Consider the following 12,563-nt stretch of genomic DNA (forward strand, 5'->3'; position numbering starts at 1 on the left):
GAATCTAAACATCTAACTTCACATTTAAAAATGAGTATCCTTGATTAGAATTCAGTGACAAATGACTAAAATTTAATACCTTCCAAAATTCTTTTTTGTAGTGTAGATAGGTCTCCATCTGCTGTTGTACAACTTCATCGATAGACTTTTATGTTCAGAGCGTTCACAAAACAAATCGGAGTAAAACCTTGTTGACATGTTGGCACGGTTATCAGTATAGTATGAGGTGTGGTACGTCTAGTCACTGTATCGTTTCATGTGCTTGATTCGGAAAGCGTCGGTTGGCTTTCTGGGAGAAAGTAGACGTCTTTTCTAATTTGCTTGGCCTCAAAGTATAAATACGATAGCGCGTGCCAAAGTTCTGAAATCTGTCAACTTTATTCATGAGCATCTTTAAAACAGCGAGACTGACCCAAGTTTATTTTGCAGCTTTCATCATAGGAACTGAGTCTAAGATGAAGTTATGGGATGTTCTGGCCACGTGTTTCTTGCTCCTGACCTCTGTCGCTACACGGCCTCTCTACCAAAACACTCAGCAAGCCAAGAGGACTCGCTTCCCCAGCAGCTACCGTGATTCTGGGTCTCTGTCTGTGGAAGAGGAAGAGCCACTGTTCCAGCGTGAAGAGCACAAGCTTCAGGAGATCTCCATGGAAGATCAGTGTAAGACATCTGATCAGATATATCAGTGTGAGATGCGTAGTAACAACAGTTCTCTTTGAGCAGGATCCGTCACGCACGTTCACTTCCCAGCCTTGGAGAAGTCAATTAAGCACAAGGGGGAATAACTTATTTTTCCTCTTTTGTGGAACAAACATCTCCTGACATTATAAAGAAAGCAGACACACCATCCTGTTTGCTTAAGCAGTCTGGAAGGGACATGTGCAATAAGTAAGATAAATAACATCGACTGTCTAAATGCACATAAATATTGCTAAGTTACTTTTTAAATACTAAATAATGTGGTGCATCTTAACCTGTTGCTCTTGAAAAACACCCCGTGAAGCGATTACCGCTGCATGAACAATCCAACTCAAAGGTTATCAGATGGAGGTCTTAATTTGTGTTTTATTGCTGCTTTTGTGTTACATCATCGTGTTGTCTAAACAAACCGGCAGCACGCAAAAGACTTTGAACAGCTCCAATCCTCAGCAGACTTCACTTTTCACATCCCCCTGTCTCCGCGTGTTTACATTCACCCCAATGCCTCTCTGTGCCTCAGACACCCGTGACATTTACCCATCTGCCAAAACTCAGAAATCATGGCAGGTTTCAGAGGAGGCGCTGTGAACCAGGTCACAGGAGGTTTTTTCAAGGTGCAAAGGCTCGTCTGAAGCACTGAATAAGCGCCCTGTGTTTATATTCGTTCCGACAGAGACGGTGGGCAGGAATTTATTCTGTTTGGATCTGTGTGACACTGTATCATCCTCACTTTGGAGTAATCACAGCTAACAACTAGATAAGGCATGGAACATTTGGGGCATGTGTTTGTCTTTGCCACTTCATATTGTGTTTGGAGCGCGGTGACATCACTGATCTGCAGTGTATCCCTAGACGATGAAGTCTTCAGGAACAGTGTAAACAGAGCGGCCATGCGGGGAGAGGGGATAGGTCGCTCGGTTTATGCTTAATGTCAAATAAAAACATGGTTTGCTGTTAAATTTTGGGACTGGAATGCGCAGGCTTCCGCTTTTAAGGAGATTCATGCCAAAACGGGGTTCCTACGCAGTCTGGAAAAGTTTTTTTTTTTTTAATTTGTTTTCCACGTCTGGAGTAATATGAAAAAAAATATATATTAGAAAATGCATTTTTGGTTACATATACAGACTTTATTCCCTACTATTCCATCTATCCATCCACCCTGCAGGATCCATAAAGTCTGACCTCTTTATCTGACATTAATTCATGGTGAACCTTTTTTTTATTTGAGAGAATAGGACTGATATTTCTAGAAACGTGCACTGGAGTTTCAAAATAATGTTTAAATGACAAAAGCCTTATTTTACATTTCTGCCTCGTTTGTGTTTATTTTAGACACCAGCATGAGTCTCCACGATTGATCGAGCAACGTAACAGCAGAGTTTGATTCAGCTCATTAGGTGTCGCAGTATAATCTGTCAGCAGGTGCACTCTGTAGCCACCACGTCTTTCAGCTGACACACAATACAAGGCGTCTAAATCAAAGGATAGGTGTGTCTAAACAGATTGGCCCCATAGTTCACCTGATACACGAAGGGCAGCCCAATCAGCTGTGGCGCTCGGGCAGATCAGATAGCCAAGGTAAAGAAGAAGAGATAGAGGACACTGCAGAGTAGACGCTACGCTAACCACAACACCACCTGCCAGATATCTCACCCCGCCGGCTGTGACTCCTTGATGCACGTACAACAGGTTAACACACATCTGAGCGCAGAGGCGTTGCCCCCGTTACGCAGACATGCTCAGGTAGCATAATTAGCATCTGACTAATTTACAACCAAGTTCACTGCTCCCATACCTGTGCCAGTTCACGTAACTTTTTAACGAGATCAACATGGGATCCAGGGGGGTCCAAATTTTTCACTCAGTCTTTGATTTTTTTTTTTTTTTTTTTGCTCGGAGCAGATGCTGCAGCGTTGTACAGCAGCATATTTTCAATTGTTTCATCCGAATAACTCAAAGCATATGACTTCCCTTTCTTACGGCCTCTCAAGTCTGCGCGTATTATAATGACACCCATCAGACATTAAAACGCATTTGTGACTTGTTTGTGCTCGACTGCATTGAACCTGGCAGTTCCTGTCAGAAAGCTCACAAATTCTGCCTGAAAGGTCAAACTCTGCGGGGAGTTACGAGAAGACCTGGATGCGTTTTTAGCTCTAGGAAGGAAGTGCCAGCAAACAAAGTTGGTACACTGATTTTTTTTTAAAACCTCCCAAGATGAAATGAAAAAGAAACAGAATTAACTTTTTTTAGATAAGTATCACCAGTGTTAATGGGATTTTGAATTACAAATGGCTAAAATGCAACATCATTGACATATTTTGAATTTAAAACCTTACTTGTGGCCTCACAATGCTGTTGATGAGAAATCTGGATACTTTCCAGCAGGGTAACAACACTAAACAAACAGCATGAGCATGTAATGGCTTACATCAACGCATGTTAATGTTTTGCAACGACGAGTTACGAAATCCAGAGGAAAATCTATGGCAAAAGCTTAAAACTGACAATCGCTGATGTTCTCCATTAATTCTGGCTGAGCTTGAGATATTTCCCACCCAAAAAAGTGAGAAAAACAAAAAAATTTCCAAACAGCTTGAATCTATAATTTCAGCAAAGACACGCAAGACACTTGTCATTAGTTAAAACAAAAAAAACAACAAAAAAACAAATTAAACAAAAAAACAAAACAGAGAGAGCCATGTCTCAATTACGCACTACTTTGTGTTGGTCTATCACATAAAATCTCAATGAAAGCTTGTGGCTGTAATGTTTCGAAACGCCCTGTGGATTTCACATTGTATTTCACAAAAATCTGAAAACCTCTTAGAACACGTCTACAACAAATAGTGAGCCTATTCGGTTGACATAGTCAACAAACATCAGATGGTGTGCTGGAACATTTGGTACCTGAACTTTAGTTATAGATCCTCTGGGGCCTTTTGATCATGGGGTTGCACTTGCCTTCCGCAGATGCCAGGAGACCTCATATGTGAGGTTTGGAAGCTGATTAAACATCCTGGACTCTTTCAGGCATTCTTTGAGTAAATCCTGATCATTTTAAGCAAAATCCATGGCTTTCCTGCACGTTTTTATCGAGCACTCCTGTTTCCTTGAGGGATGGGCGTGTTGTCAGCAAGATGTTTACATAGGTGGGAAGTCAAAATGCAGGTTTTGCCAATTGGTGGTTAAAGTGCTGAACTTTGGTGCAATGACTCATTGCTTTTTGTAGCTTCATAAACACCAAGAATAATTAAACAGCAGGAACAGAATAAACAACTGAAGCCAACAAAAACTTTTGTAGCGCTGACATTTTAATTAGCGATTTAAAGCTCGAGCTTCCTCAAAGAGCGAGTTGGGAATGACCAAAATATTAATCAGAAAACAGAATGAAGCCGTAAAGGAAGAACTGAACGTTACTAAGTAGAAAACTCAACACTGAAAGTGGTAAAGAGTGTGCATTTACAATGTCTTTTGACGTGAAAATAATTTGTAATTTTATTCGCAAAATGACAAGCGATAAATTGAAATCTGGCTCTAGGATGATCACGGCTCAGTGTTGATGTGGCATGACTCTGTTCCCTTACTAAAATATGCTGAAAGTCCCCTTAGGCAAGAGACTGAAACTACTATTGCTCCTGATGTGCTCATTGTAGTGTGAATGGAAGTGCAAAGCGCAGTATTTGTATAACACACTGTAAGGGGGTGGTGAATGAGAACAGGAACCCTGATAAAAAAGAAAAAAAAAAGCACTGTTTCAGTGTGGTTTCACTGTTTCAGTGGAATAACAGTTAAGCTGTTATTTCATAATCATAGAAATTTTAATAGGAGCTGCCATCACCAGGCATGCTTGTTCATCCTTGTGAAGATCTTTGAACAAATCGCTTCACCCGTTACCCAGTTCAGACCCACATTTCTTACCTATAAATTGATATTTTAGCCCCCGCCCTGCTTCCTACTGATATCGGTAAAGAAACTGTAACTATTATAAATCCGTTCATTTTTCAAGGTAATTTGAGTACGTTGTTTCTAAAAACTGCACCATATTTTTATGTTGTGATCTTGTTGTTACTATTGTCTTTAATTTTTTTTATATAGTTTTTATTTATTTCTTCATTTATTATCTTTGTGTGAACCTACATCCCTTGATGCTCCTGTTGCACCTGAATTTCCCCATTGTGGGACAAAAAAGGACATTTCTATTCTATTCCATTCTGCTATTTATTTATTTAACAAATTTTGAGATCACTAATATAAAATAAAAATATAAAGTAATAAAATGATATAAAAATGTGTAACTTTTACATAAGACTTTAACATAGTTGTAGATTATTTTCTGTATCTTTTACATTAAACTGACGCAAATCAGGTATGAATTGTTGCATCATTGGTAAGTCCATCTAGTACCTGAAAAAGTTGCAAATAAAAATGAACTGAAAGACTTGGCAACCCTAGGATTAAGGTCAGAGTCTACATCAAGTAGATGAGTTGATTGTATTGTTTATTATTGTTATTATTATTATTATTATTATTATTATTATTATGTTGATGTCTTGGTTGGAGGCCTTGTCTGCAGTAATTTGGCCCTTGCTCTAATTTTTCGTGGTGAGGAAAGAACTAAGTCAAAAGTTTACGTTCCATCGATCTCCTGTGATCATGAGGTATGAATCTTGACTGAAACAATGACATTCTGGATACAAGTGGCTGACCAGTGGTTCCTGTGGTGACTGGATGGGGTGTGATGCTCTGTTAATGGGGGGACTTGAAGTAGAGCCACATTGAAAGGAATCAGTTAAGGTGGTTGGAGTATGCGATTAGGATGAACCAGAACCAAACGGGGATTATTTTGGTTTACACACAATGAGTCCGAACGTCGCTGAGGAAATGGATGTGCAAGTTTCCCTTCTGAAACTGTCACTTCTGTGACCAGATCAGATGGACGAATAGACAAAAACTAAAGCTAAAACGCTAAAGTGCTCAGTTCAGAAGGAGCAAAATGAGCCGCGGCCTACTTGGCTACAAACGAGTTTCTGAAAGAATGCTCTGAGAAAATATAGCTGCATCATAATAAGAATAGCATATCATTAAAGTCCACATGTGTGTAAAAGCAGGTGCCCCAATACTTTTCCAGAACGCTGCTGCTCGCGTTCTCACTAAATCAAGGAAGATGGAGCACATAACACCAGTTTTAAAGTCCCTACTCTGGCTCCCTGTAGCTCAAAGAATAGACTTTAAAATACTGTTGTTAGTTTATAAATCACTGAACGGTTTAGCACCACAATACATTAAAAATCTGTCATTGCTGTACCAACCGTCTAGACAACTCAGAACTCAGGTTCTGGTCTGCTCTGCATCCCCAGAACCAGAACCAAACGAGGAGAAGCAGCATTCAGTTTCTATGCACCACAGATTTGGAACAAACTTCCAGAAAACTGTAAAACAGCTGAAACACTGGGTGCCTTTAAATCTCAACTTAAAACCCACCTGTTTAGAGTTGCTTATGGCTACATTGTGGGTTTTGTTGTCTTCGATGTTTTTAATGTTTTTATCTTTACTTTTCATCTAGTTATTAACTTCTTTTTATTTTTCTCACACTGTCTAATGTGTTTATTTTTTAAATCTTTTTCAAAATGTCTTTCTCTTTCTCACTGTTTAATCAATGTCGCATGCTGTTTTTATTTTAATTATGTAAAGCACTTTGAAATGCCTTGCTGCTGAAATGTGCTATACAAATAAAGTTTGATTGATTGATTGATTGATTTTGGATATATAGTGCATTCACTTTAAAAACAGAAGATGTGTAATTGCGATTTATAAACTAATCTCCTTCTTCCGTACCTCACAGATGACATAGCAGCTCCCTATCCAGACCAGTTTGAGGACGTGATGGATTTTATCGAGGCTACCATCGGCAGACTCCGAAGGTCATCGGAAACTAGCGGGAACGCCGCAGGACGACGGGAGCAGAGACAGAGAGGAGCAGCAAACACAAGAGGCACGAGAGAAGAGAGGAGAGGGCATGGGGGGAAGAAGAGGGGTAGAGGCCGAGGAGGAGGCCGAGGAGGCAAGGGAGGCGGAGCGGAGAGAGAAAAGGACAGGATATCTGTACAGAGTCGTGGTTGCTTACTAAAGGAGGTCCATCTCAATGTGACGGATTTGGGGCTGGGGTACCAGACCAAGGAGGAGCTGATCTTCAGGTACTGTAGTGGGCCCTGCATTGAGGCGGAGACCAACTACGACAAGATCCTGAACAACCTCACACACAACAAAAAGCTGGACAAGGACACGCCCTCACGCACCTGCTGTCGACCGATCGCCTTCGACGACGATCTGTCTTTTTTGGACGACGACGTGGTGTATCACACTCTGAAAAAGCACTCGGCCCGGAAGTGTGCCTGCGTCTGAGGAAGTCACGACGAAATCCCGCAGCGGACTTTGGATCATCTCAGCAGATGCTGCGCACGGAGGGATTGCAGTCAGACGTGTGCTCTGGAGGGCAGGGTGTGTAGTCTCTTATTTTTGTCAGCTGATATCAAGACGGGTCAAAGTGGATTACAGCGAGAGCTCGTGAGAGACAATGGAACAGCCGCTAAAGAAACAAACTCACATATAATCCTCGAGATTGTGCGCAGAGGTACCAGTTTACAGCAGATTAAATACTGTTACACTTACAGAATGCTGTCAAAAGAGAAGGTGAAGAAAAACTGATCTTGCAAGGAGGATTTAATTTCCCAGGAATTCAGTTTTTCCTTAGCTGGCTGCCTCCAGATGAGTGCAGAGAGTTGAGGGACCTCTCTCAGTTGTAGTCTAAATCACCTCCCCTGTATAGTCTTGATGTTGACATTCAGAGCCAAGGAAAACACACCAAGGTGCAGAAAAGACTGGTGGAATGCATCTGCATAAGAAAAGCAATCAACATACAGCAATCATATATAAGAGGTTTGTGTAAGAGGTATATTTATTGAGATGGAATTAACTTATTGTTATTTATTTCAATCCATATTATGAAAGAAAAAGCTGTTTTTTTTCTTCTTCTATTTATTAAATTGTTTCATTTGTTCTGGACAGTGCCAAAGTAGAGAGTTTTCCCATGCAAAATATTTCAGGATTTGCTCAAAACTGCTAAGCTTTCCCAGACATCTTGGAAAAGCTTGTTTTTTTTTTGTTTGTTTGTTTTTTGCTTTGTCATTTAAATTCCAGCTATATTTAACCATCCAAATGGTGGTTATTCAACATAAAGGCAACATACAGAGACAGAGGAGGGGACCAGTAGATGAGTTATGGTAGAAACGATTGGTTGATTTTTAGCATTTCGAGACAGCGGTGTAGTTTCCATCATTTTTCACTTAATGTGACTGCTCTTTGACATGGGAAACATTATCTCTCTGCTCACATACCTCGACTTCTACATTAAAATCATCCATTCTTTATACTCTGTTTCTATAGAGACACATCATAAACAACACTCTTTGGTATGAGTGTTGTTACTGCAGGAACAAGGCTCAAAGTTTGCTATTTTTTAGTATCAGTGAGTTGACTGAAGCAAAAAAAAAAAAAAAAACTCGAAAGGAAACAATATTAACTCGTGGGCTGCGAGAGTAGATGGCTAAACCTCAGCGAGCTGCGGTCAGTTCACGACTTTGTTATTTCACAACTTTTGCAATTGAAATCGAGTCCTACAAGATTGAATTCAGATCCGGAACGTCGCTGAGTCACAATTTGCATGCTGTAGCAACATGTTTACTGAAGGAGTTTTTATGGTATGTTTGTGTGACTGATTTAATTGGATGAAAATCATCAAAGGTGCAAATTAAATGATTGTCATTAAGTTTTATAAGCTGTTGAAAACTTTGAATTTCCCCACATTAAGTCCCAGCTTCCAGGCACTTTTCAGTTACTTTCGCAACCTTCTGGAACCCATGAAACACATAATTAAAACAGCATTCTGCAATTCAACCTGCTAAGTGGCACCAATGGACGAGAAGCGTTTTCTTTTCTAGGTTTATATAACAAAACAACAGATCTAATCAAGTTGAATTGTGCTATTAGGATGTTCCGATCTATCTAGATGAGAGGTGTTCAAGTTATGGCCCTGGGGACATTTGCAGTTCATGAGCGCAAATCAAGAGACGTACACACTATGACACTCTTAAATATAATAATAAATATAATATCTGACAATAAGATAAATAAATTGGAAAATGCAACCTACGATATAAGGATTGTGCCTTTTCCCATGTCTATTTTTTCCCCCTGTCATTTAAATTCCATAATAAATACAACCATCAATTAAATTCCATTCGTAGTATTAGTGCATCGTTGTATGTGGATTAACTAAAAACCACAACACCTTTTGGATCAAATGAGATGACGTTATGGAAACCGGGGGAGCCGTTTCCACGAGGAGCTTTAAAACATCCATGACTATTTGCCGATCAGCAAAGGTTATCCTAAACCTCAGGCTGCCTGTGCGTTGGGCCTAAGCAGTGGCTGATGTCCCGGTGAGCTTCAGTCTCCGTTAGTGTGCCCGCGTTTCTGTCCGCGCCCTAACTGGCAGCTCTTATTCCCTCAAAGGGAACTTGAAAGTGATCCTTTGATGTGAGTCTTAACTGCGTATCCCCTCCGGCAAAGACAATTTAAGGAAGACCTAGCTACTGTAGCGGCTGTTGTCAAGCAGTTGCTGTAAGTGTCAGAAGACTAGACGTTCGGACAAAAGAGTGTGTTTTGGAAAAATCTGGCGTGAGGACAATGGGTCTGCTCTGCATGCTCTCTGCACGTAGCAACTTGTAAAGAAATAATTTCTCCAACTAAAACCACGACGTATATGAAGGAAAGGAGCTGCTCCCCCCTTTAAGGGGAGGGCGGTCATTATAAGTGGAACAAAGAGAGCCCTCGTGTAGGTCTTGATGTTAGCACGGATTAGGGACCAAGGTATCTGTGCCCACCCAGCAGCAAGCAGGCCAGCTTTACTGTGTAATCCCCCTTGCACAGAACAAATCCACTGCATCAGGCTGAATTTAGGCCAAGCACTAAACACAAATGATGATAAAAACAAAAGAAAATCCTGACTTTTATCACCTCACACAGTTGAATCGTCCTTCAGATAACACTTCCTGCCTCTCATCTTCTGTACAGTTCACCTGACTGTCCGCTGGCAAACGTCTTCTTTGTTAAATGCGAAGGAATCTGCAATGTTAGCATCAGAAGTTTTTTTGTTTTCTCTCTGTTAGCATCTATGTATATGTGTTGGGGGGCAGGGGGAGAATCCTGTCTTGTCTCACTTGTTTTGTGTTACAGAACCAAAGCTCTCTGCAAACTTTATTTTTGTACAATATTCATTTTATAACTTTTTACAGAAATAAACTTGTTTCTATTAAATAAAAAATAAGGCCTCCTGGTACTGCAATGACCCAACGATGGTGGTAATCCTACGTCCACTCACTTTGTGAACGAATGTCTCTAATATTTTTGGCTGGAGAAGTTTCTTTTTGCGGGATTAAATCTCAACATGATTCTGAGAAATTCTGGCAGGATTTAATCTGGTTGGGGTTTCAGAATCAGATCTGAATTTTATGCACACTATTTGATGGTGAAATGTTAGTAGTAGCTAGCATTCTGCATCCTAAAACCAGCTTTGATGGGGGCTTGGTGTAACTATCCTGCTGGAAGACCCAAATGTATTGAGATTTCAGCCATCTAACTCAAACAGTCTTCCTCAGACATGAATGGTCAGCGTGCACTAAAACAGACATCAGCCTTAGGAACCACTAAATTTGCTGCAGTCCACATCCAAGGCCTTTGAAGTAAAGTTTTATGGCCAAAATGAGATAAAAACTCAGCTATTCTGACAAATTGTTTGCATGGAGAAAGCTGAGACAAAGGTTTGAAGCCAAAACACATTTCATCAACTGTCAAGCCAGATGGTGGCAGTCAATGAAATATCAAAGGAAGACCATGCCTTTAAATCCTTAAACTCCATCTCCAGTCAAGAGCAACATTTTTAAACTTGGACGCCGTTGAAAGGATAATGCACACCGACGTTAAGCATCTGTAATCATCCTGATATATCTGTATTTTAAATGGATTATGGCTAAAGCAATCGATTTTAGCTATTCCACCCTGCAAAAATAAAGATTTACACCCATAATTAGTGCATGCAAACTTATGGAAGTTAAACAGTCTTTTCTGCTGTCATTGTCAACACAAACATGACATAAAACTGAGTAAAGGAAAATGTTGATTTAGCCGTACATGTAGGCGACCGTTTGAAAGGTGGCCTTCACAACGGGGCACTGACTTTCTCCTCTGGATTCTTGAACGAGAGCCCGGGGTCGTACGATAAACAAAAGCGTGTGGTAAAGAGCCACTGAGTTGTAAATCAGCGAACAGGAGAATCTTTCCACTGCGGCGGAAAGATGTGACAAAGCCGATGGCAGAAAGGGCTGACACACACGCAAGACGGCCATGGAACAGCGAGGTCACCCAACTAATGAAACGCAGGAGCTGTTTTTGTGAAGACACAATTGTGTCAGAGGCCCATAATTGTGGCGATTTCAAGGTTTTCCGATTTAATTTCGGCAGGCTGCTCGAATAAGCTTAGATGTTTAAAATTCATCGTCTTGCTCCTTTCCCTTCCGTTGCTTCCAGATCACCAAACCAGTAGTGAGATGGGAGGAATTTGAAGGTAATAATTACTCACAAACATTTTGTGTTACAGTTGTATTAAAAATGGATTAAAGCTTTATTTATTATGTTTTTCCTGAATATATGACTAAGCTCCTTTGACAGCCTTTAAAGACTCAAGTGTTCTTGGGTAGTTCTCTGCATACCTGTTTGTGGTGTTCACTCAATCTCCTCTTATCCTCCCACTAAGTCAGACTGGGTGAGCAGCGTTGATGGAGGGCCAATTTAATGTCCTTCCCGAATTACATTTGGAGCGCAGGTGATCCACTAAGAGGCTCTCATAGATCGCCGCTCCTTTTCCTTTTGTTTTCTTCTTTCCTCTAGTTAACCGGGTAAAACCACATTGAGACCCAGATCTCATCTGCAACACACAACAACCTCGTCACACAAATGCAACCACATGCACAAGCTTAAAACAAATTACGAAACAGCTTCAAAAGCAATGACACACGACATGATGCCGCCGCCGCCATGCGTTGATGGTAGCAGGCATGTGATAAGCACATATGACTCTTGGCGTTTGGGCCAAAAGGTTCTGTTTTGGTTTCCAGGCTGAAATCAGATCAGTCTGAGATTTCATCTGCAGACATGGAGACATTTCATGCACCGCTGGTCCTGTCCTGCAATAGGACACTGAGATGTTTTTTGTTTTTTTTCAGCATACGTTTATCAAGGTATTCTCTTCAATGCTGTGTGGCCCATCAAGGCCTGCAAGTCGTACCCTGGATGAGTGATGGCGTTCTCTAGCAGCTGCAAATGTCCTCGACTGGATTCTGATCAGATTTATTTTTTAAACTTTCCAGAACACTTCAAAAAAATAAAAAATAGTGTTTTGACTGCAACAACAAGGCTTATACACATTTCTAAACAGCCAACTAAAGGTCTACTCAGATTCACTCAGATCTACTTTTTGTAGTCCTTCAGGAAGCCTGCAGATAACACTAGCATAACACTTCTGCCAACCCCCCCGAAACATTCTTTGTAATTTGAGTGAATTGAGCCTTTAATAGATGTGTTTAAATCTCTACCTTCAGGCAAGTGTTTCCACTCCACACTTAGCTTCTCAATTTCACAGGCACCGCTGTTGTATCACATGATTTCAGTGTAGCCAGCCATCTCCCTTCACTTACTCCTGCTGCTTTCTAAACGTGACAGAAGCCTGGAACCGTGATCCGACTCTG

General features: G+C 40.7%; 1 protein-coding gene across 1 annotated transcript; it reads left to right on the forward strand.

The window, feature by feature from the left end:
• Positions 1-267: 267 nt before the first annotated feature.
• Positions 268-9,086, forward strand: gdnfa (glial cell derived neurotrophic factor a). Its single transcript, XM_088010950.1, has 2 exons — positions 268-660; positions 6,545-9,086. The coding sequence occupies exons 1-2, from the start codon at positions 384-386 to the stop codon at positions 7,102-7,104; spliced, it is 837 nt and encodes a 278-aa protein (XP_087867076.1). The 5' UTR covers positions 268-383; the 3' UTR covers positions 7,105-9,086.
• Positions 9,087-12,563: the final 3,477 nt, after the last annotated feature.

The sequence above is a fragment of the Poecilia mexicana genome, unplaced genomic scaffold, assembly GCF_051168715.1.
Source record: "Poecilia mexicana isolate PSO_F unplaced genomic scaffold, ASM5116871v1 scaffold_12, whole genome shotgun sequence".
Lineage (NCBI taxonomy): Eukaryota > Metazoa > Chordata > Actinopteri > Cyprinodontiformes > Poeciliidae > Poecilia > Poecilia mexicana.